This window comes from Notolepis coatsorum (assembly GCF_963971535.1).
Source record: "Notolepis coatsorum genome assembly, chromosome: 2".
NCBI classification, from domain to species: Eukaryota; Metazoa; Chordata; class Actinopteri; order Aulopiformes; family Paralepididae; genus Notolepis; species Notolepis coatsorum.
In genome coordinates this window covers 73,662,306-73,686,169 of record NC_140166.1, presented here as the reverse complement: position 1 = coordinate 73,686,169, position 23,864 = coordinate 73,662,306, and the positions used below count along the sequence as shown (strand labels likewise).

Below are 23,864 nucleotides of genomic sequence, written 5' to 3'. Positions count from 1 at the left end.
CTATGCACCTAACCCTAACCTATACAATAACTAGTTACTAACCCTAAACTTTACAATAACTAGTTACTAACCCTAACCTCTACAATAACTAGTCACACCTAACCTTAGCCTCTACAATAACTAGTCACACCTAACCACAGACGCCCGTAACAGGGCAGCAAACCGTGAATAAAATCTACTGTAAGTACAATTACCTTTTTATAATATAGTCAAGTCAAGAGTTTTATTTGTCACGGCATACAAGTATACAATGAAATGCGGGTGGTCTTGCCCGCAACGATGTGCAATACAGTGGTACAACATATAATAGAATCCAATAAAAAAAAAAAAAAAACATTGTGCAATAAACAGGCTCTACCATTTTTTTTTTCAGATTGAGACAGGTTTTTTTTTCCGCAGAAAGGAAAATAAACAATCTACATTGTATTTTATGTCAATAACGTTCAGGTTTGTTCAACCCGTTAGATATAATAACGAAAATACCATCAGAATCTTTCGCAAAGAATATTTTCAACAGCTTTCACATAAGCTGGTGTCAGCTGGGTAGTGTAGTTTTATGAAAGTTCGATGTCCATTGAAAGCCCTGGGTCTCCTCTGTCTTAGGACTACAACGCTTTCATGACACGTTATTTCCTCTCGTCTAATTCATCCGGTTTCCGCCAGGATACGCGGAACTCATATTTCTCTAATAACACTTAGAATCATTGGTATTAAACGTAGTGCTGAAAAAATACACTTTGACTGCTGTTTTGATAGGGTTAGGGTCTTTACTCTTGGCTACATAAACATAAAAAAAAACGCAACATTAATTTATATGGATTGTATTGATCTATTTATGATGTGATGGAATATGATTTAATTTGATGAAGATAAATACCCCTCTGTTTTCTCTGTCACTCCAGTATTTAAGCCTACTTCAGCATGAAGCAGAAAAAAGGTGAGGTGAAATTGATGTTGATTTTTGTTTTGTAGGTCCGGGTTGTTGGTGGCTCTGGAGGAAGCACAGGGCAGCGTGTTGTGTCTCTACGACCTGAGCCTGTCCCGTGTGGTCAAAGCTGTGGTCATTCCAGGCAGGGTGAGTTTGCTATGTATTAAGACTAGGGCTGTCAGTTTATCGCGTTAATTCGATTAATTAATTACACAGCAAATGATCGCGTTATGAAAATTAACTCAAAATATATATATATATATTTTTTTTTTATATATATTTTTTTTATCTCATTCATTCCATAAGAACGTAGAATACACATTTACAGACTTTTTTTTATATGGTCCATTTGCATGTTCTTGGCATCTGATTCTAGGGACATCTATGGATCTCAGGGAATGTATTCCCAGTGTCAGAAATACTGTGTCTGTTATTAGGCTTGAGTAAATTGTAATGAACCAAATGAGAATATCAATAATTTTTTTTTTTTATCTTTGACTGTGAATAACACTATGCTCAAATTGACCAGACCTGAAAAATCTAAGCAAATTAACACTTTGATTGCCTAAGGCTAAATTCATGATATACCATCCCTTGCCAGCTCTATTTGTCTATGGAGAAGTTCCCCTTCTTTGCAGGGCTATAACTTTCTAAATTCTATTGCTAAATTGCCATTATTAGGGCCCATTCAAGGTCCTATATGTATTGTTCATTGTGTAGCAACGTTAAACTTTTTCATTCACATATTCATAGTAAAATATGGTCTAAAGTATAAGTATGTTTTCATCTCTTTCTGCAGCTTTCTCCAGAACGTGATTTATAGCCCCAAATGCATTATATTGATGATGAAATACAGTTTGGTAGGAATCTGTGCGAGATCAAAAATTTCAATTGGACGTACTTCTAGAAGTTTCTACGTATCATCTGATGATGACCGGATGGGCGGGGGATCGTTTATAATTCCGTGGGCAGCGTTATATCATTCATCTAGTGTGGGTGATATGATCATCAGAGCAGTTTATATCGAACACGTTCAAAAATAACGCTGGATCTTACCGTATCTTCCTCGCGCCGTTGGACGATGAGCGTGGAACTGAAATATTCCTATTATGGGATGTAGAAATACGTGATCTATTTCCAGGTTGTATAATAGTATATACGTCCAAATCATGTTGTTTATCGAGTTATTGGCAACGGATCGCTATGTATTGTGTCGAGATCGAGTCCCGGGACCTATAGAGAGTGCCCGGAAGTAATATGGACGATCAGCACTTCATCCACATAACTTCCTGTTTGGCGCTTCTGCCGATCGGCCACCAGATGGCGCTCTTGAACCGCTAGAGGATTGAGAGGAGCTCAGAACTGTGTGTGAAGGCTGCGGATGGAAAATATGATTCCGATCACAGATTTTTGAAATATTGATATTAAAGATGAGTTACGGCGTCCTCGGCAACTTGAGCATGGCGGGGAAGGACGCCTAAACACGTTTTCGGCACTTAAAGTGTTAATATATGGAAGATGATTAAACAGAAGGTTTTGTAGATACAGTACTGAATTCTGCCATCCGGACACATGCTATTTGAAATATGGTTATAGAATATAGAATATCAGGCATAAAATGGTTATGCGATTAAAATGCGATTAATTAATTACAAATCCTGTAATTAATTAGATACATTTTTTTAATCGCCTGACAGCACTAATTAAGACCATGCTTCCCAAAGTGCCCCACCCTTGGGCTTCTGGGGGGAAATTGAAAAGCTTTTAAATGAAGTAAACATCACTGTCGTATAATATCAATGAATCAGTTATCAATTCACATTGAAATTCCATTAAATATTTTTAACCTGAATCCTATCGCTCTGTTGTGTGAGGAGGACACGCGATACTCGGGACATAAAACGTACTAATGTGTTGAGACTAGATGACATCCGCTGGATGACATCACTCACTAGTGAACTACAGACACAATTTCCTCCAATATTTCTTCACCTTTCCTCAAAGTTGGGGCTATTGCAGTTGTATTTAAGTATTTAAGATAACTGCATTTCCAATCCGCTCCAGGCAGCCTATGGGCTTCTGTTTACATTTCCGCTGAGTGACAGAAGAAGATAGCGGTACACGAGATGCTGCATGCTAGTGCTCCCATAGCTGACCACTTCCAATTGGTGTAACGTTACAGGTTGGATGCAACATTTCAGAGCACCAGGTTCTATATGTCCTCATCTATCTTGTCTCATAATAGACAGAGTTGACACCCATATGAACTAGGTCTGGGGGGGAAGAACGAGGTGAACAGACTGAAAACCTTATCTTGTAAAAATGTTTCTGTTGGAGACATAATTTGCAGTTGAAAATAATAAAATAAATCGCCCTATATATCACAATACTGTGATGGTACAATATTGTGACTCTAGTAGGGCTGACCCTGAATAGTCGACTAATCGATCGAAAGGAGCCGTAGTCGACTGCCAACCTCTTAGTCGAATGCCAACATTTACATTTGCGTTTTTTTATTTGATATCGATGGTCATCTGGGAAATTGCCCAGTCATGGATGTGTAGAAAGGACATTGATCATTCATACCACCTAAAGCTAGTGTTGTGTTTCAGCCACATATACACCGGGCTGGCCTGGGATCAAGTCCCACCAGAACCTTCTCTCCGGTGTCTCCATCACCATTTCAGCCTGTGATTGTCTCAGTAAAGATACAATACTAATGGGATCTGACTTTCCTTTTCTTTTTAGAAAATAAGCTAAAAGCATGAATGTGGGTAAAGATCCCCTCCAGGTGTATTTTTAAACCTTTACAAATATATTTAATATACATTTTTGTACAAAGGTTTTTTCTACCAAATTGTTCAGTAAAATACTAAAACTGGCTTAGCAGCATCTCTACACTTTACTCTCATAGAATGCAAGGATCTATGAATATGCAAATTGGAAAAAACACTCATTGATATTTACCAGGAATTCAGGAGCTTATTCATGTCAATACCTGCTCAGATGTCTGTTTGCTGAAGCTAAAGGTTTCAGGTTGCCACATAACGCACCATGAGAGGTTTGACCTATTATGTGACCTCACAGTCTCACACACATGCCATTCAGAGAGGCTCTCCCTCTCCAGCAGAATAATGTGAATAAGGCGCTCTGCACAAATAACAATCTATATAGTCAAAGTCATGCCTCCAAGTGGAGTTAATGTTTTTGAGTTGAGGAACCACCTGATCTGTGCCCCCCCCCCCCCCCCCCCCTTCCAGGTCACGGCCATTGAGCCGCTGGTGAGCTACGGTGGTGCCAGTGCCTCCACACAGCACCTCCACCAGAGCTTGCGCTGGTTCTTTGGCATCGCTGCCGTGGTAACTGACCTGGGCCATGTGCTGCTGCTCGACCTCTGCCTGGACGATCTGGCCTGCAGCCAGAGTGAATGGGAACCCTCTGGTGAGGACTGTGTGTTTGTGTGTGTTTCTGGGTCATACGTAAGGCTGTATAACTATTGTTTGGTTTGGTAATAGGGTTCCCCCCGATGCATTTTGAAGTAAATATTCAATATCTTTATGCCAAAGGAAATCCTAACAATTACAAGGATAAATTACTGCTTTTTAAATGAAGATTATTTGTTTATACATTTTCACACAATTAATGACATTGAGCAATTAAATGCTAAAATGTGCAAAGTAAATCAATCGGAAATGCAACGTAAAAGTGCAGTGAGATGTGACCACCCATCCACCTAGATTTATCCCTACTGCTCCAGGTCATAACCACCACCACCCACCTAGATATTCCTACTGTTCCAGGTCATACAAGTCCTGCTTCACTACTATGGCTACTACATGAAAATAATAAATATTGAATTGTTTACATTCTTAAAAAAATCCCAAGATAAATCTTTGAATCAGTCTTTTTCTCAGTGGATGTGTGAAGGTTTTCACTAAGTGTTATTCCTGGCGTGCTGACGGCCTGCAGATGTCTCTAGTTTGCCCAGCGCTGGGTTTCTGCCCAACTGTCAGAAAATCAGCTAAACAATTGACATATTTTGACAACAATGGCAGTTGCTGACCCCTTGAAACCAGCACCATCAAGTCTAATCGAATTGATATTGAATCTTACTCTTTGTAGTGTGGTAGTGAAAGGTTAACCTTCTGTAGTGTGGTAGTAAAAGGTTAACCTTCTGTAGTGTGGTAGTGAAAGGTTAACCTTCTGTAGTGTGGTAGTGAAAGGTTAACCTTCTGTAGTGTGGTAGTGAAAGGTTAGCCTTCTGTAGTGTGGTAGTGAAAGGTTAACATTCTGTAGTGTGGTAGTGAAAGGTTAGCCTTCTGTAGTGTGGTAGTGAAAGGTTAACCTTCTGTAGTGTGGTAGTGAAAGGTTAACCTTCTGTAGTGTGGTAGTGAAAGGTTAGCCTTCTGTAGTGTGGTAGTGAAAGGTTAACCTTCTGTCGTGTGGTAGTGAAAGGTTAACCTGTGGTGTGGTAGTGAAAGGTTAACCTGTGGTGTGGTGGTGAAAGTGTTAACCCTTTGTAGTGTGGTAGTCAAAGGTTAACCTTCTGTAGTGTGGTAGTGAAAGGTTAACCCTTTGTAGTGGTAGTGACAGGTTAACCTTCTGTAGTGAAAGTGTGGAATCACCACTACTCCCCCCCCCCCCCCCCCCCCCCAGGCCGTTAGCCCCTCTCGTCTTTCTCTCTATGTGACCCTTCCTCTCTCCTCTCCCAGCCCTAGAGGTGGTGACGACCAAGTCCCCGGCGGAGATCCCCCGGATGCGGGAGGCGGGGAGGAGCCAGGGCAGGCACCTGTGTCTCCAGCTGAACGGCCCCAGCGACACGGCGGCCACAGCCCTGCAGTACCTCCCCAGGACCAACCAGCTGGCTGTGGGCTTCTCTGACGGATACCTGCAGCTCTGGAACATGAAGACGCTCAAGAAAGAGTGAGTCATTTAAACAGTCACCATGAAATGACATGGATTTACAAGTTTTAGTTTAGCTTGAATATGAAGCAATGTGTTTCATGTGATACCACCAAATTGAGCCGAGTATCAGTGTAACAGCAGTCAGTGTGTATATTTTCAGCACTACGTTTGTTTACCAATGATTTTAAGTGTTAATGATTGAAAATGATGATAAAATCTCCACGCATTGCACCGGAAACCGGATGATTTAGACAGAAATAAAGGAAGCCGTCATGAAATCGTTGTAGTCCTAAGAAAGAGGAGACCCAGGGCTTTCGATGGACGTTTACATTTCATAAAACTACAATAAATCATATAAATCACCATATTGTAAAATTAGCTGATGACAGTATTAAAAAGGCTCATCAGCGTCTGTACTGTCTTTGTAAACTAAACTCCTTTGGAGTCGACCAATGGTACCAAATCCAGATTTAACTCTGCCATTGGAGGGGATTTGGGCCGATCCATAGATGTATGACTTGGCCATAATAAGGCCTGATATTCTATATTCATATTTCAAATAGCATGTGTCCGGATGGCAAAATTCAGTACTGTATCTTCAAAAAAACCTGTAAATCATCTGCCCTTTATTCATTTGCTTAAAATGTTTTGTACGCTTGATCTCAAGAAGGTACTGAATGAGCTCAGTGGCATTTTTCACTTTTGGTCAATGTTAGCATGGTGTTATTCACCCTCAAAGATGGGGAAAAAACCCTAATAATAATTGATATTCTCCTTTTGGTTCATTACAATTTACTCAAGCATAGTAACAGACACAATATTTCTGATACTGGGAATACATTCCCTGAGGTCCACACTGTAGATGTCCCTAGAACAATAGAACATGCAAATGTGCCTTGTAGAAGTGGAGCAATCTTCCATTTACTTGGGTATGTACTTTTAGGCAAATGTTCTGAAAATATGGCTAGGGCCTAAGAGGTTAAAATGTCAGTTGCTTGCTAAATCGAACATGGTGCGGCTGTCCATATTTGTATGTCCTATTTGACCATAGTCAAAATGTTTTTCCAATCTGTATGATTTCTCAGGCCTGATAGCTCTGAGGGCAGTTAGCTTAGGGCAATACACTTATCAACAACAGTTTATTGGGCCATCTTAACTCATTGACCGCCGGGAATTAGATGGGGCCCCGCTCTAGCACTGCCACGCTTTAAAAGATAGGAGTGCATCACCTTGTTTGTAGAGCTATAACTATATTTTATATTATAGCTATGGATACAATACTATGGCCCATTTGACATCACCTATCTATCGTTCAATATGTGAAAAAGAATATTTTTTTCCCATCCATACGTTCCCGTGTTATACCGTGGTGAATATAAGTATGGTTTTAGAGCGGTCTAGGGTAATTCCTGAAATGCTGAGTTATAGCCGTATACGTCAATTTCACTATAGACGTTGCCGTTTCTTGCCTCTACACGCTATTATTCTGAAATCAAATCTATATCATAGGTATTATGTTCCATCATGAATGCATGAAAAGGGGGGAAAGGTCGTTTATGATTATTTTATTGTCAGTAACGGCATTCGTATTGAACACTAAAAACGCTTATCAGCCCGATCGGTATAAAAGCATTGCAGGATCAAGCTAAAATTGACGTCAAATCATCCTTACCTGTGATCGGGAGTTTTCCAAAAATAATATTCCAATTGTTTGATCGCCATCTGGTACATCCAATGTCCATTTGGTCCACGGCATAATCCACCACAACATATGGATCGGGGATATTTGATGCGCTTCAATGGAACTGGGAGAACCGTTCGCCTCGCCCGACAAGGAAAAATAAAACCAGAGACATTTGGCCGTTCCACAGGCCAAGATACAAGGTTACAAAGGGTGCTCGATAACGCCGTCTAGCTGGATGCGGCCGGTATTGCACTTTGGCATTCTCAGGATGATTCCCCATGTTAACCCCGAGTCCGTGATCAAATAACATATATATACGTGGTTGGTGTTCAACGGTTGTCGGCCAAACACGTATAATCGTTGTTTGGCGGCCATTGAGTTAATTAGGGATGCCCCGATCGATCGGCCAGCGATCTATATTGGCCGATATTCACTAAAATAGCTGGATTGGGTATGAAAAAGTCGGATCGCTGCATCCCTTAATTCTAAGATTAGATTAGATCATTTAGTCCGGAGTCCGGACTTTGAGAATGCCTGTTAGACCTACAGTATAATACTGCCAGTGCCAGCTGCTATAACAAAACCAAAAACAATCGGTATCGGCCGATATGGCTCATAGAAGATCTGTGATCGGTATCGGTGGCAAAAAACGTGATCGGGCATCCCGCTTCAGTCACGTTGAAATGGGAGCTGCCACCAACCTCCTCAAAATCTTTGACTTTTCTTTGTTAATTAAAACCAGTCATGGGGCTCTGCACTTTAGTAAGCTGTAGTAAGCTGAAACATCCTGCTCACCTTAGACCCTATAGGCTGATTGGTCTCCAATTGACTTTGAAGAAAGGACAGTCCTACTTTTTCACATCCCACCTACAAGGAGATATAATTGTGTGTGTGACTGTGTGTGTAGGTACCACTCTCAACTGGAGGGCGGCAAGGTGCCTGTGCACGCCTTTACCTTCCAGGAGCCAGAGAACGACCCCAGGAACTGCTGCTACCTCTGGGCTATACAGTCTGCTCAGGACCTGTGAGTACAACACACACACAGAGGAAAAGCTTTATTGGAATCCACCAGTGTTTCCCATACATAGGCTCTACTTAGCCAGCCTGCCCAGGTATATTACAGGGCTTTCCCTAAACAATGGTATAGGGGCGCAGCGCCACTATGACAAATGTGCCAGCACCACCATGTATGCGTGTGTCTGTTTTCCACGTTAAACTATTGTGCAACCGTATACACTGTACTTACATAAATAACTTATTTGGAACTTACCCCTGTGTTTGCTATTTAATTGAAATTATGTTTTCTAAGTTGCAGGAAATGACAGCAAATGGCTCTGGATTAGATTACGAGCCTGTCTCTCTCTGTCTCTCTCCAGGGAGGGGGATGTGGTGAGCCTCCGCCTGCTGCAGCTGGCCTTCAGCGAGAGGAAGTGTGTGGCATCAGGGAAAATCCTCTACGAGGTCAGTAGTAGGGATAAGTAATCAAGTTCCCGTTTATTACCACCTACCTGCCTAGTGGAATACTAACCCAATATCTAGTGAAATACTACTAACCCAATAGGTTGTACGGTTGGTGAAATCCCTCAACTGAATCTTGCAGTTACAATAGAGGCCTATCACGGACTGTTTAGTATGCCCATTTTTCCTACATGTTGGAAGAAACAATGGTTAAGATATTCCTTTATTGATCCCCTTGGGGAAATTCAGGCATCATAGCACAGGGCTGTACGTTAAACTTTTTTTGCACATAGCACTGGTGCTACAGAGGTTGATAGTTTTGTAGCACAGGCCAAAATCTTGTAGCATGAGTATAAAACATGTTACCGTATATATTTGTAATAGTCACAAATGTGCCTATTGTATATCTGTGTTGTTATTTAGTTGCAGTGCCATGTTTGGTCACTAAGTGGCGCTCCATTGTTTGTACCTGATGTAGCTACAGGCTTAATTTGATTTAACCTGAGCCAGTGACTTCTTCACTTCCTGTTCCACCTGACGTCCGACAGCGGCGTCAAGCGTCAACTTGTTATAGTAGTTTCTCTAGTAACGATGTGGCTAGTAGTTGTTTTAATATAGTTGTGTATATTGAATAATGCTGTATGACCAGGCATTGTATGGCCATAGTCCTTATTGTATATTTTTGTAAATAATAAATGGGTTTGTGCCAAATCCCAAAAGCGACAATGTCTGTTAAGCTATTGTGCTAAGCTATCCTGGTGCTGTCATTTTCATGTTGACAAGTTGACGTCACACAGCCAGACACGTTGTGTGTAAGGAATTATGGGATTTGGTGTTGGATGTATGGACTTGGAATCACCAGTTTCATCACCATACTAGGGCTGACCTACGAATTTTGTTTTGGCATTCGAAGCTTCGGGGACGAGATTCGATTTTAATTTGAAGCTTCGAGATAAAAATAAAAAAAAATAATAATTCGTTTTTTTTTTTTAATTTATTTAATCACATTGTGAGACTTGTATAGCACTTTGGCCAACTTTGTTGTTTTTAAATGTGCTCTATAAATAAAGTGGATTGGATTAATTAATTAAATGAATGAGTCGGGAGCTGTGCTGCCTGGGCGGCTGCTCTCCATTACACAGCCAACAACATTACATTACATAATTATGTTGCAACCTTTGTCTATAAAGCAAACAATTATATAAATATTTATATGTAGTAATAGAGACAAAGGCAGAATTCGACTTAATTTTTTATTAAGACATGTTTTTATATGGGACGGGACACTATAAAAAATACTATAGAGAATAGTCAGTGCTGTAAAGTTTAAACCTTTTTAAATCTTAGACAAACGAAACACTTTGCTTTCATGAAATATTGTAAGCCGTCATTTGAGGCTTTATAAAAGCAGCACAATGAACACAAAAATGTCAGTGCAGTGTCCGACCTCATCTTAAATAACAAACGGCATTGCTTGTTGTAGTTAACAAAGAGAGGCAGTTGATTTTGCAAAAAAAAATAGATAAAAAAAAAATATTTATATATATGCAAATTTTATTTTCCCATGCCCATCGAACGAAGCTTCGAAGTATTTAAGACAGCCCTACACCATACGATACGATATTGATTCTTTGGACAATGATACGATATTTGCCGATATCACAAAGTCTGCCATGATACGATACGATGCAGGTGCCTGTGATCGATATGACACAATATCATATGCCCATTTAACACAATCAGTAACATTTAGATCAACTCAAAAAAGGTAACAAATATAATTTGAAAAAAAAATTGCTCTTTCAGACATTTAAATGACAAACAATCTATTGTTTTTAATACAAATCCTGTTCACTGTAAAGTGCCACGTTTTGATATATTGAGCTTTAGACTTGAAATAACTAAGTAACATTTTTGGGAACACACACCCTAAAACCCCTCCCTACCTCCCTCTCCCAAACCGTTCCTAAATTTTTTTTATGTTGCATGTATACATTTATTATTTATTATATTTTTTATGTTTAAATATTAACAATATCTGGCCATCCTCAGTAAAAACTCCTCTGACCTCATCTGGTCTTTCCAAACATAATATTTCAGCTAATGTTTATTATCATCAACTATCCAGTTTGTTTTTATAGTGTTTTAACGTGTTGCTACTTAAAATCATTAACACTTTCGCGGCCACTTGGATCCATCTAAAATCACTCTAGACGGCCAGCATTTCATAAAGACTTGCATAGTCCGTGGGGCTGTTTGTAGAGCTAAATCTATACTTTATAGTATTGCTATCTGTCTATTCTCATTGTCAATTGACACCATAAACCGTCCCTTCAAAATGGCTTAAAGAATGATTTTTTTCATCAATACGTTCTCATTTTATAGCGTCTTGAATATAAGCGTTAAGGGATTTGGACTAGTATATTTCCTGGAAGGCGAGATACAGGCCCCTAAGCTACTAACTAGGGATGCCCCGATCACGTTTTTTGCCACCGATACCGATCACCGATCGTCTTGAGCCATATCGGCCGATACCGATCCGATACCGATCGTTTTTGATTAATAAAAAAAAAAAAAAAAAAATTATATATATATATATATATTTTTTTTTATAAAATATATATATTATATAATTAGACTTGTACTTGTACTTGTATTATCTGCGAGACAACGCCACCACGCAACAAGTCAAAATGCTCGCTATCTCCACTGTCTGTGTGTATACTCTGATCAAATCACATTCGGCTCTGCAGATTTACCCTAGGCTCTGCAGATATACCCTACTCCCTCAGCTATCCCCGTTAGTGACTGCGACGCAAGCCGGGCTTCGAATATGCATCGAATGAGTGTTATAAGACATTGATATCAGGAGCTGTCTGTAGCTACTGCTAGCCGGAAATATAACGTTAAGACAACGCCTCAGTGAACTATTTAGTTGAATGGGACATTTCGTTTTGAACAGTGAGCTAAGCTAACGTGAGTTAACAGAGGTATCATACACTAGTACTAGATAACTAGACTATTGCTGGAGCATTTGTTGATATCAGGAGCTATCAGTAGCTAGCCGGCTAGATACCGTTCAGTTAGACAATGCCTCATCATGTATTAAACTAAAAGTGAATAGTTGACTGGGTCATTTTGTAACGGTAGCTAACGTTAGCTCATGGAGGTCCCGTCCCACTAGACTAGACTAGACCCGTGTTTACATGCGTGCGGGAGGAGCTGGAGGAGGAGCAGACGCGCAGCACTGTGTGCAGCTCCCGGTGTCTGAGACAGAACTCAGCGAGTGAGATCTGTTTTGACGATCGGCGAAAATAAAGCATTATCACTGATCGCATATTTATACTGATTATCGGCCGATAACGATCGGTGGCCGATTGATCGGGGCATCCCTACTACTAACGTTAAATCCAATGGCATTTCGGATATACAGAAGCTACAGTTAAAACTCAAACTGCATATGATCGGTATGATGGTCCACCATGAATGCATGAAAGGGGGGAGGGGGGGGGGCAGGGGACGTCGTTTCTGATTATTGATTACCAATAACCGCGTTAGCCTCAGTAGCCACATTCGCTGACCGGGTGGATGGCTATCATAACAAGCCCTGATCAGCATGTAATTTACGTGAAAAACGCCATTTTGGATCCCCCAAAGGATTTCCCAGTTATCGATCGCCATCTGGTAGATCGATATGTCCATCGGCTGATGATATATTCCTTTACTGCACACTGAAATCCGCGTCCCAAAACGTATTCCAAGCTACAGGCTATAGGCATCGCTTCATGTTAGCAGAAAACGACATTGGAGTTCCAGAAAAAACAAGACAACTTCTGCCACAGGGAACACTGCATTATCGAGATAGCGCCCCTAAGAGGATCTGGCCGGTAATGAATTTTTTCGAATTCAAAGAGTAGGGTACTTCTGCAGTGCTGCTCGGTGACATCGAGTAGGTTATTAAAATGGAATAAAAGCCAAAACAACCTTGCCACGGACATGTCCGTGGTTGGTCCTCAACCGTTGGATTCGAAACACGGAGATCTCCGTGGTCGGGCGCCATTGTGTTAAACGTAGAGAGAGAGGGACAGAGAGAGGTTGAGGCTCCCCCCCCCCCCCCTCCCTTTACTCACTAATGAAACCGTTTTCTCTGAGCTGGCTTAGCTTAGTTACCGTTAGCAGCTAGTTTTGGTGAGGATGCAAAGCATGTTAGATGCATTGGACGCGTTGCGGGGAAAAAAGGCAGGGACTTATTTCCTGGTAGCAAAAGCGCACTCTGGAGCTATGCTGTAACGTCTACACACGCTGTTGTTGTTGGGCTGCCGGAGCTGCGCTTAGGCGCAAATGAGACTTACCACAGGATTCATAATAAGAGTATCGATATTAACCGAACGTCTATTGCACGGGTGCTACTGCAGTAAATTCATTCATCGCACAGACTAATTTTGCCGTGCTCCAGCTGCATCACTGTGAGCTTCTCCGCTAGCTGTGTGGGCTGGAGGGTGTTGAAGGTGCTGGAGAATTTTGGACAGCCTTGGCCTGCTCTGTGTCCCCTGCCATGAAGGCCCTTTTTTTCCTGTTTAGCAGGTGTTTAATGTCCTTATTAATCTAGTGTTTATTGTTTGGAAAGCAGCATACCTTTTTGGTTGGTACGATGCTCTCCTCGCAGAATTGAATGTAGTCTGTAATGCAGTCGGATAGTCCATCAATGTCTTCTCTGTGGACCCTCTGAAACACTCCCTTAACTCCTCAACATCATCAGACCATTGTGGGATGACCTGGTGGTAGGTGGCTGTCTCTTGATGATAGTCCTGTATGTAGATACAAACTTCACAAGATTGTGGTCTGAATGGTTGAGGGGGGGATTAGCAGACAGCAGGTCCAGTGTTTTGTTTCCCCTGGTTTTGCAGGTGACATACTGGGTGAAGTTAGTCAGTATATTATTGAGTTTGACATGGTTGAAGTCCCCATTGATAAAAAATAAATGCATCAGAGTGTTTTGTTTGAAGTCCCGCAACTGTGGAGTGGATGATGTCACACGCCTGCGCTCTGTAAATAAACGAGATTCAAATTTGATTTATGAGGTGGTGGATGGATTTAATAATTTTTCTGTTAATGTGGGGCCAAAACTAGCTAAATAAATAAATGGCACTGGAAAGAGATTTGCTGAGGACTGTGGAGAGAGAATCACTGACTCAATATATTTGGGAACTATAGGAAAATAATTTATTACTGATATGGTAAACAAATGTATGAACAAAACTTCGACAGATGGAGACACATTGATATGACCCTGCCCTGGTAAAGAATAAAATTGAGGGATCCATTGACTCACATAATTTAATCTGTCATTCAAAACGGGAACATTTCCAGAAATATTTTTTATTGCCAAATGTATCCCCCTATTTAAAGCTGCACTATGAAAGACTGGCCAAATTCATTGAAAAACATCAACTATAAATGGATAGTCAGTATGGTTTCAGAACAGCTAGATCTACTTCCATGGCATTAAATAATGGAGCTAGTAGAGCAAATAAGATGTATAGAGAGAAAGAAATATGCACTGGGTATATTCATTGACCTTAAAAAACCATTAGACACAATAGATCATGAGATTCTACTTAAAAAGATGGGCAGGTATGGTGTCAGAGGGGTCGCTATATTAGTAATAGACAGCAATTTGTTCAAATGGGCCAGAACTAGTCAAGGTGCTTAAATATTACCTGTGGTGTCCCACAGTGGTCAGTGTTGGGACCCAAATTGTTCATATTATACATTAATGATATCTGTAAAGTGTCTGAAATATTTAAATTGGTTGTCTTTGCAGATGACACAAATATTTTATGTTATGGGGATGACCTGCAGCAGCTTTTAAAGGTGGCAAAGAAGGAATTGTACAAATTAAAATGCTGGTTTGATACAAACAAGCTATCATTCAATCTGAATAAAACCAAATTCATGCTATTTGGAAATCGTGAAATAAATACAGAACTCCATCTGGAAATTGAAAATGTCAAAATCGATAGAGTATATGAAATCAAGTTTTTGGGTCTCTTAACACTTTGAGTGCCAGCCACGACAATTGTTTTTATTTGCTATTTGAATTCATAATCGAGCCTCGGGTTAGTGCTGCAGAGTCTCTCTGAGCTCAATTGGGAAGATACCGCCCCTATCGTCTTTCCCTGTGTAACTGCACCCCATCAGCTCAGATTGATGCAGGGGGTGTGGTTAGTTTGCTAATTAAATTTTTCCGTCAAGGCATCTGAAGAGACAAAGTGATCGCCGGCCCTCAGAACAGCGACGATTATGTATTTACGGTACAAACACTGTAATCAATAAGCGTATTATATTATATTTGGTATGGCGATCAGGAATTGGAATAATCTTTTTCACGGAGATATAAGCGTTTGCCCTATGCTGTGTGTGGCTGTGATCGCTGATGAGGAAATAGATTTTTCAGCCCGCCTCTATAGCGTGCATAAGTACACATATACTATCGATAATCTAGTGTGAATGTGAAAAAAGCACCCCCTATTAGGGCTGGGCGATATGACGATATTATATAAATATTGGGTACAGTTCATTAACGATACACTTTTTAAACGTATCGTGGATATCGTGATGTTTTGCCCAAGAGGCTTGTGTTGCGTCAATCTGGTCCACACGTTGACACTTTTGAACAGCGCCGCCCCACACACACTACTGCATCAAAAGTTACTACTTATGATAACAAAGGCATTCGTTTTGTGGCATTGACGTTATATAGTTACACTTTCAATAACATCAGCGTATTTACATAGCAACGACCGAGGTCGACCTAGATATAGCCAGCATTAGCCGTTCATATCTCAGCCCGTGCTGACTCCGTTGTGCCCATTCTGCGGTCTGTTAATAACGTTTTCAATCAGACAGATGTATGGAAATGCTTTTATTATAACATCCGTTACAGTAAAATCATTATGCCTCCAGTCGTTTAGTCATTCTGCAGAGCTAAAAGGTAAAAGTCGGCCGCGGCGAGCTACCGCTGCCATTGTTGTTTTCATTGAGCTCTCCAATAGCGGAAGTAAAAAATTCATACGCGCTTGCCGATTGGTGCTAAGAACAGCAGGGCGGGTGCAAGCGATGTGACGTAATTGGCAGACGCGACTGTCAATCAAACTGATTCTGTTTGCCGACTGAATGAATATAAACGTTATTAACAGATTGCAGCATAGGTACAATACAGTACAGCTCAATACAACAACAGTCAACAGTGGACTGGAGGATGCAGACCAGAGAAAGACTTTCGTCTTGTTTACATCAGGGTCCCCCATTTTCAATTCATCATATTTCGTATCTAAATCATATAATATCTCTATTGCTAAATTGCTATTGCTAAATATATGCAATATATAATCTAATAATCCAATAATCTAAATCTAATATATAATATAAAAATGCTAAATGCATGGGTATTTTATTTTGTCTTTAATGTTAGCTTGCAAACTCAAATACTGTCTTGGTAAGCCTCATAATGAATTGTTTGGGGGAAAAAAAGAAAAACATCGTGATGCGTATCGTGTATCGCCGAAAGGTCAGAAAATATCGTGATATCATATTTAGGCCATATCGCCCAGCCCTACCCCCTATCGTCTCCCAGATGGTAATGCACCCTTTGGGATTGTACTCAATGAAAATGCATGAGGAAAAAAAACTCCGGAATCCACATTTGACTTCTCACGCATGTAACCGGAGCCGATCAGCTTCATTCTGGACCCTCAGCACAGCGTGTAATATGTTTTACAGTATATGCGTGGGATCAATAAAAGGATCGATTTTTGGAATGGCGATCAGGAATTGGAATAATCCATTTGGATACCATCTGATCTCGGGTAAGGAATCTATTTTACCAGTCTTAGGATAATCAGACCCGTTTCCACGGAGATATAAGCTTTTCCCCTATAATGTGATATGGCTGTTTGACTGTAAGAGCGATCAGGAACTGAGAGAATCGATTTTCAGCGCACGGCACCAGCGTGCACACGTACACATATACTATCGATAATCGAGCGTTTATTTGAAAACGATTCATAAATAGGCTGAAAAATTACAACGTTCTAGAATATTACAGTACAGGGCGATTATCATGGAATCTTTTTATTTTTTGTGTGAAAACGAGGGCTTTTCAAAATGCTATAAAACGGAAATGAACCGATAAAAAAACAATCCGCTTCGACAATGTTGACTGGAAATGAGTCATTGATAATGCGACGGGCAGATTAGACACATAGCCATAATTTAAAACATAGATTAGGCGATATTAATGCTAACATTGAAGTGGATGGTGGGCATTCAAGCACTAAATGTGCGCCCCCTGCTGGTCACTGAAAGTGGTAATAGACCACAAACTCTGCTGGAAAACCACATAAAATATCTATGCCCAAAGTTTGCGAGAAGCTTGGGAATTCTGGGTAAAACAAAATGCATCTTAAATCAGAAATCACAGACACTCTGTATTGCACACTCATTGTACCCTACTTGTCATATTGTGGGGAAATGCATATAAAACCAACCTACAAAAGATATGCACACTGCAAAAAAGAGTTATAAGGATTGTACATCATGCTCGTTATTGAGATCATACCAATTGTTTATTTGTCCATTGCCAATTCCAAAAGTATTTGGTAAAAATAAGTTTTGCCTTTTTAATATGCTAGCTGAGAGCATAAGGAACTGTAGAGGAGAACACTTTCTATGTAATCAAGAGAGATAGAAAGTTCAGACGGAGACTGGACTCGATTTACGTAACTTTATTCAACTTAAAGACACGGAGATACAAACGTCTGTTATGCAGAATCAGAGTTTGCTTCTGCAGTAAACACGATCAACAAGATTCTTATAGTCTTGAGACACCCGGCTCTCTCCGTTGTACTGGCCATGGTACCCATGACCGCATTCCTAAAAAGAACACGGTGTGAAGGTCACCGGAAGGGATCGTCCCTTTGCTGGCTCTCATAACCTCCTCTTGGTAAATGGTAAATGGCTGCATTTATATAGCGCTTTTATCCAAAGCGCTTTACAATTTGTTCCTCACATTTGACCCATTCACTCACACATTCACATACCGATGGCGGCGGCAACCATGCAAGGTGCCAACCTGCTCATAAGGAGCAATTAGCAATCCTCTTCCCCTAGTTCCCAGGGTGTTCTTCTGGACACTTAAAATGTTGCTCAATCATCCTATTGTTCCATGTGTCATCCTTCAACATCTCACAACAGTATACTATACCATCATTTTACTGTTACAAAAACATTTTCTACAACAAAACACATGCTTGTCTATTATCAATTAGTTGTCATACATTTACATTTTACATTTTGTCATTTAGCTGACGCTTTTATCCAAAGCGACTTACAAGTTTTGTACAACAAGACAGCAGGAAGGGTACAACTCTTATCAGCTTAGTAACAATGTTCATCAAAGTGTTGAGTGGGGGGTCAGACCTCCAACATCATCACCCTGAGCATCGGGTCCCCCCAGGGCTGTGTTCTGAGCCCCCTGCTGTACTCACTCTACACACATGACTGTGTGGCCAAGTTCAGCTCCAACTCCATAGTGAAGTTTGCAGATGACACAGTGGTGGTGGGGCTGATCTCGGACAACGACGAGAAGGCCTACCGGGAGGAGGTTGAGGTACTGGAACGCTGGTGCCAGGACAACAGCCTGCTCCTGAACATTGGTAAAACCAAGGAGCTGATCGTGGATTATAGTAGAGGACAGCAGGAGACACACACACCACTGATGATTAACGGGGCTACCGTGGACAGGGTGAGCAGCTTTAAGTACCTGGGGGTCCACATCTCAGAGGATCTGACATGGTCAACACACATAGACACAGTCGTAAAGAAGGCGAAGCAGCGCCTCTACCACCTGAGACAGTTAAGGAAGTTCAGAGTATCGGGGAAGATACTCCAGACAGTCCTTCTACTCAGGAGCTGTAGAGAGCATCTTGACCGGAAACATCACTGCCTGGTATGGAAACAGCACGGCACAGGACAAGAAGGCCCTACAGAGAGTGGTGCGCTCAGCCGAGCGTACCACAGGTATTGCACTACCTCCCCTGCAGGTTCTATACAACAAGAGGTGCAAATCCAGAGCCTGCAGAATAATGAAAGACCCCCACCACCCCAATAACAGCCTGTTCCAGCTGCTGAGGTCAGGCAGACGCCTGCGAACCCCAGCTACTAGGACAGAGAGGCTTAGGCTCAGCTTCTTCCCCCAGGCCATCAGAGCCTTGAACAATGAACATTGAGTGCCACAGAACACTGAACTATCCACACACAAGCACACATGAGCACACACGACACGCACGCTGAGCACGCTCACACACTAGCAGCCACTTTAACACTTTAACATGAGCGGGCACACACTCATGCCGCACACAACCACACTTATGGCCAAAAGGAAAGGCCACTTTAAATTAGTATAGCAACAGAAACAGTGTATTGCACTATCAAAGCTACCTAGCATGTCCTATATGCTCTGTAAATAACTATGTACAGATACCGAGATGTCGCACCATGTTACCTGTTACCTGTTATTGCACAATGTTGTTTTTGATTGGATTCTATTATATGTTGTACCACTGTATTGCACATCGTTGCGGGCAAGACCACCCGCATTTCATTGTATACTTGTATGCTGTGACAAATAAAACTCTTGAATCTTGATCTTGAATCTATAGTGTTTGTTAGTAAATTAGGACAAGTGAGTGCCAGGTGGCTCTCATAGAGGACATGTCTATAACACTTTAAATTCTCATGGCATTCTAATGTAGTGGGCAGTGGCGGACAGCTTTCCTCTGGAGGCGCATGCCTTTGTAGGCCTAGTGAGTGGATAGAGTCGGATCATTCTTTGACAATTCCGCCTCGTGTCTCGTTCACCATTGGGAATTACCTTGTTGCTGAAGTGACTAGCTTCTCTTGTGACTAGTGCATTTAGCGGTAATTGCCATTCTCTGCGCAAACTGACTGACAGCTGGGTTTTGTATTTTTAAATCAGAGCAGCAAGCACAAATTACTACTGAACAAACGTGTTATTCCCTATTTTCAGTGTTGTATGTCAGTAAATGGAAAAACGGCCACTCCAGGAGTGATGTATCAATAATAGCAAAGTGAATTGGATGGATTCTAGGTCCAATCAATTATAACTCCATGCCAATCAATTATAACTAGACTCTACTAGAAATGTCACATGTTGATGCTCCAAAATGTCTTGGTGAACCTGCAGCACAGAAAGTGGGAAATGGAATGCATATTTGAATGAGTATTATTGTGTTTTTGAGGGGGGGGAAAACACCACAGTAAATATTTTGATAAATATATCTATCTTATCTATCTGAATATGTATATCTGTCTCTACCTTTCTTATTTTCTTTCTTGGCTCAGGGTCTGGAGTACTGTGAGGAGCGCTACAGTCAGGAGCTGGGCACCGCTGCCTTCCCTCTCATGTATGTTGCATTGATACAACCGGTGCAGTGGCCGCTCCGAACGGGCCGATTGCTTGGCCCCCAGAAGTTCTGCTTGCAGTGTTGCGTTCAAAACCGGCCTGTTTGAAATTCATTCATTCAATCTTTATTTATACTCGATAATACACTGAGTAATTAAACTCATTTACAGTGCCGTCGAGATGTTACATACACAAGTGTCAGTGTGTTCATAAATATAAAGACATCAGACAATCATAATAATTGAAAGCACATTTTAAAATACAGTAAAAAAAAAGAAAAAAAAACTTTTAAAAAAGAATAAAATAGCTCAAAATTAAAACAGAGGTAATAATAAATGGGCCAGTTGCTTGGAGTTCTGCCTGCAGTGTTCTTGAGAACCATCCATCTAATCGACTTCACATCGACACTGCACTTACTTGGGCCCTCAGCAATACACCCACCAAGTGTGAAGTTGATTGGATGAACGGTTCTCAAGATATGCAAAGAAGCATTATGGCCATTTGAACTTATGATCCTGCTACAGCGCCACCTGTTGGCCAAATGGCACTGAATTTGTCATAGTCACTCAGATGTCATATCTACATGTCCACCAAATGTGGTTGCAATAGTACAGCATTTGAGCAAACTTTAAGGGCCAGCTATAGCAAAACTGTATGGAATATCAAACATCTGAAAAAAAAAAATCTGACTTGGTTCAAAAGTTACTGGACGTTCTCAGCACAATCAATGTTGTGCTTCAATACCGGATACCCAGCTCCTCCTCAGTTGATGTAAAGTAAATGTCCAACTTACTACTCGAAAACAAACTGCTTTGCTTTGGATGCACCATGGGAGTATATTTCGGTGTGTATTTTGGGGCTTGTACAGACTGAAGCGTGGCTCTACTTTATATTAGTTTTGTGGCTAACTAGCTGGAGCTGCAGTTATCCGGTATGAAAAACGGCATGGATCGTGCCGAGAAAGGTCGCAAGTTAACCGATCAACAACATTGTTAAACAGGAAATGGGGCTAAGTGGTCCAAAATCCCGGACCTACCCTTAATCGTTTTTTTTACCTACATTGAACTGTATACTACATTTTATAGATTGAATTGTGCACAATGAATATATACCTGAATGAATATGTGTTATGGGCAAAATGGGACTGAACTGAAATTAACCTAACAGGGCCCAGGCCACCACCAGCACACGCCTGCTGAGCTGCCAGACCATTGAGAAGTTCCGCGCCCACCCAGACAGAGACGACAGCATGAACGAAGGTTAGCCCCCCCCCCCCCCCCCCTGGCTCTGGTACAGAATATTTGATTTATTTAAGATTTTCTAAGAGAAGAATACATTTGTTTTAATATCCGCCAAGGTGAAATCCATTGTTGTAACAGTACTTAACCCATTGAAACCGGGAAACACATTTGTGTGTGTATATGCAGGCTATATAATGCATTATTAGCAGGTGTTTTAGGTCTAAATGGGATACCTTAATATTTACAATTTTAGTTTTTTTTGTCTTGTTATTAGGGCTGACCTTCGATTCTTTTTTGGAATTCGAAGCTTCGGGGCCGAGATTCTATTTTAATTCGAAGCTTCGAGATTAAAAGAAAAAATATTATTAATAAAATTTTATTTCTTTTTAAAAACCTTTTATGTTGTGTGACTTGTACAGCACTTTGTTAAACTTTGTCAGTGCTGTAAAGTTTAAACCTTTTTAAATCTTAGACAAACAAAACACTTTGCTTTCATGAAATATTGTAAGCAGTCATTTGAGGCTTTATAAAAGCAGCACAATTGACACAAATCTGTCAGTGCCGAGTCCGACCTCATCTTAAATAACAAACAGCATTGCTGTTGTAATTACGTAACAAAGAGAGGCAGAGTTGATTTTGCAAAAAAAATAATATATATACCGGTATATATATTTTTTAATAATCACATTTTATTTTCATATTGGAATCCCATGCCCATCGAATGAAGCTTCGAAGTATTTAAGACAGCCCTATTTGTTATACTTATATATATTGTGTGTTATGTGTGTTTTCCCCCCCCCCCAGTTGTTTTAAAGGATAACACCACCCAAATTAAGAAATAAAATGTGTTATTTCCATTTGGTCAATGAATTCAATCGATATTTTTCAACATTTGCCCAGGGTGCTCTGTGTCATCTTCACCGTTGTTCCCAGTTCATTGTCTATGGAGCAGCTTCAGACTTTATACCTGATGATATCACAAGTTTGAGTTTTAACACTTGTATTTGGGAGAGTTGATCGTGTTGACTAATATATTTGGACTGTCTTAGACCAGAGAAATAACATGTGTGAATTCAGAAATTGGGCGGAGTTCCCCCTTTTTAATTACCTTGAAAGAAAATCTCTGTCTGTCTGTCTGTCTGTCTGTCTGTCTGTCTGTCTGTCTGTCTGTCTGTCTGTCTGTCTGTCTGTCTGTCTGTCTGTCTGTCTGTCTGTCTGTCTGTCTGTCTGTCTCTTCCTTCAACCCCAGTGGCCTCTCCAGACACCAGTGTGTCCATCTTCAGCTGGCAGGTGAAGTCATACGGACAGGGCCGTACCTCCACCTACATCGGTGTCTTCGACATCAACCGCTGGTACCACGCCCAGATGCCAGACTCCCTGAGGTACAGTTTTTATTCATTTATATTCATCAATTATTTTCCAAGTCAGTGGCGGCATGGGATTTGATTCATATAGACAATAATTAGAATTTGAAAAATGTATAGTAACCCTGTATTTACCTTGTTTGTCCTCGTCTATCATCATTTATCTTTCTCTCTCTCTCCCTCCCAGAGCTGGGGAGTCTCTGTGTAGCTGTCCCTACCTGGCTGTGTGGTCCCTGGACCCTGTAGTGAAGGTCGTGGCCCCTCGCCCCCTGCTGGACTTACTGGTCCATGAGCGCAGCCTCAGCAGGGGTCTGCCTGTCACCTGCCCCCCTCCTGAACACTTCTTCAACCCTACCACGTACAACTTCGGCAAGTAAACACACTGCGCCTTGTGTGTACTTGCATGCAGGACCAAGTGTGTACTTGTCTTGCATGCAGGAGAGCTTGTGCTTTCTCCCTTCTGAGTTTCCCCCTGTCTGTCTGTGTCAACATGTGTTTCTTTCTTTCTCTCAATGTATTTATAATTTTTTTCTCTCAATGCATTTCTTTCTTTATTGTTACAAAGGGTCAGATTAAACCGAATATATATATTTATTGCTTGAGATCCCATGTATACTATTTGTATATCGTCTGATATCCCTTGTGTATTCTTTGTACATATACACGGAATATCCCTTTAACCTAGTACAGACCATAATATTTCGTTCTCCTATTGGACAGCGGTCCCCTCCGCGCCACTGCCATACCCCCAAGGTCTGGTTCAAAGTCACCGCCACAGACTTGCCTGGACATGAACGGC

General features: G+C 41.0%; 1 protein-coding gene across 1 annotated transcript in view; it reads left to right on the top strand.

The window, feature by feature from the left end:
• Positions 1-23,864, top strand: part of ahctf1 (AT hook containing transcription factor 1) — a 127,592-nt gene that overhangs the window by 43,470 nt on the left and 60,258 nt on the right. Inside the window, exons 4-12 of the mRNA XM_084308751.1 lie at positions 973-1,075; positions 4,189-4,369; positions 5,641-5,851; positions 8,425-8,541; positions 8,894-8,978; positions 20,400-20,461; positions 21,628-21,719; positions 22,951-23,083; positions 23,253-23,434. Coding sequence (XP_084164877.1) covers positions 973-1,075; positions 4,189-4,369; positions 5,641-5,851; positions 8,425-8,541; positions 8,894-8,978; positions 20,400-20,461; positions 21,628-21,719; positions 22,951-23,083; positions 23,253-23,434 — 1,166 coding nt within the window. The remainder of the gene's footprint in view (positions 1-972; positions 1,076-4,188; positions 4,370-5,640; positions 5,852-8,424; positions 8,542-8,893; positions 8,979-20,399; positions 20,462-21,627; positions 21,720-22,950; positions 23,084-23,252; positions 23,435-23,864) is intronic.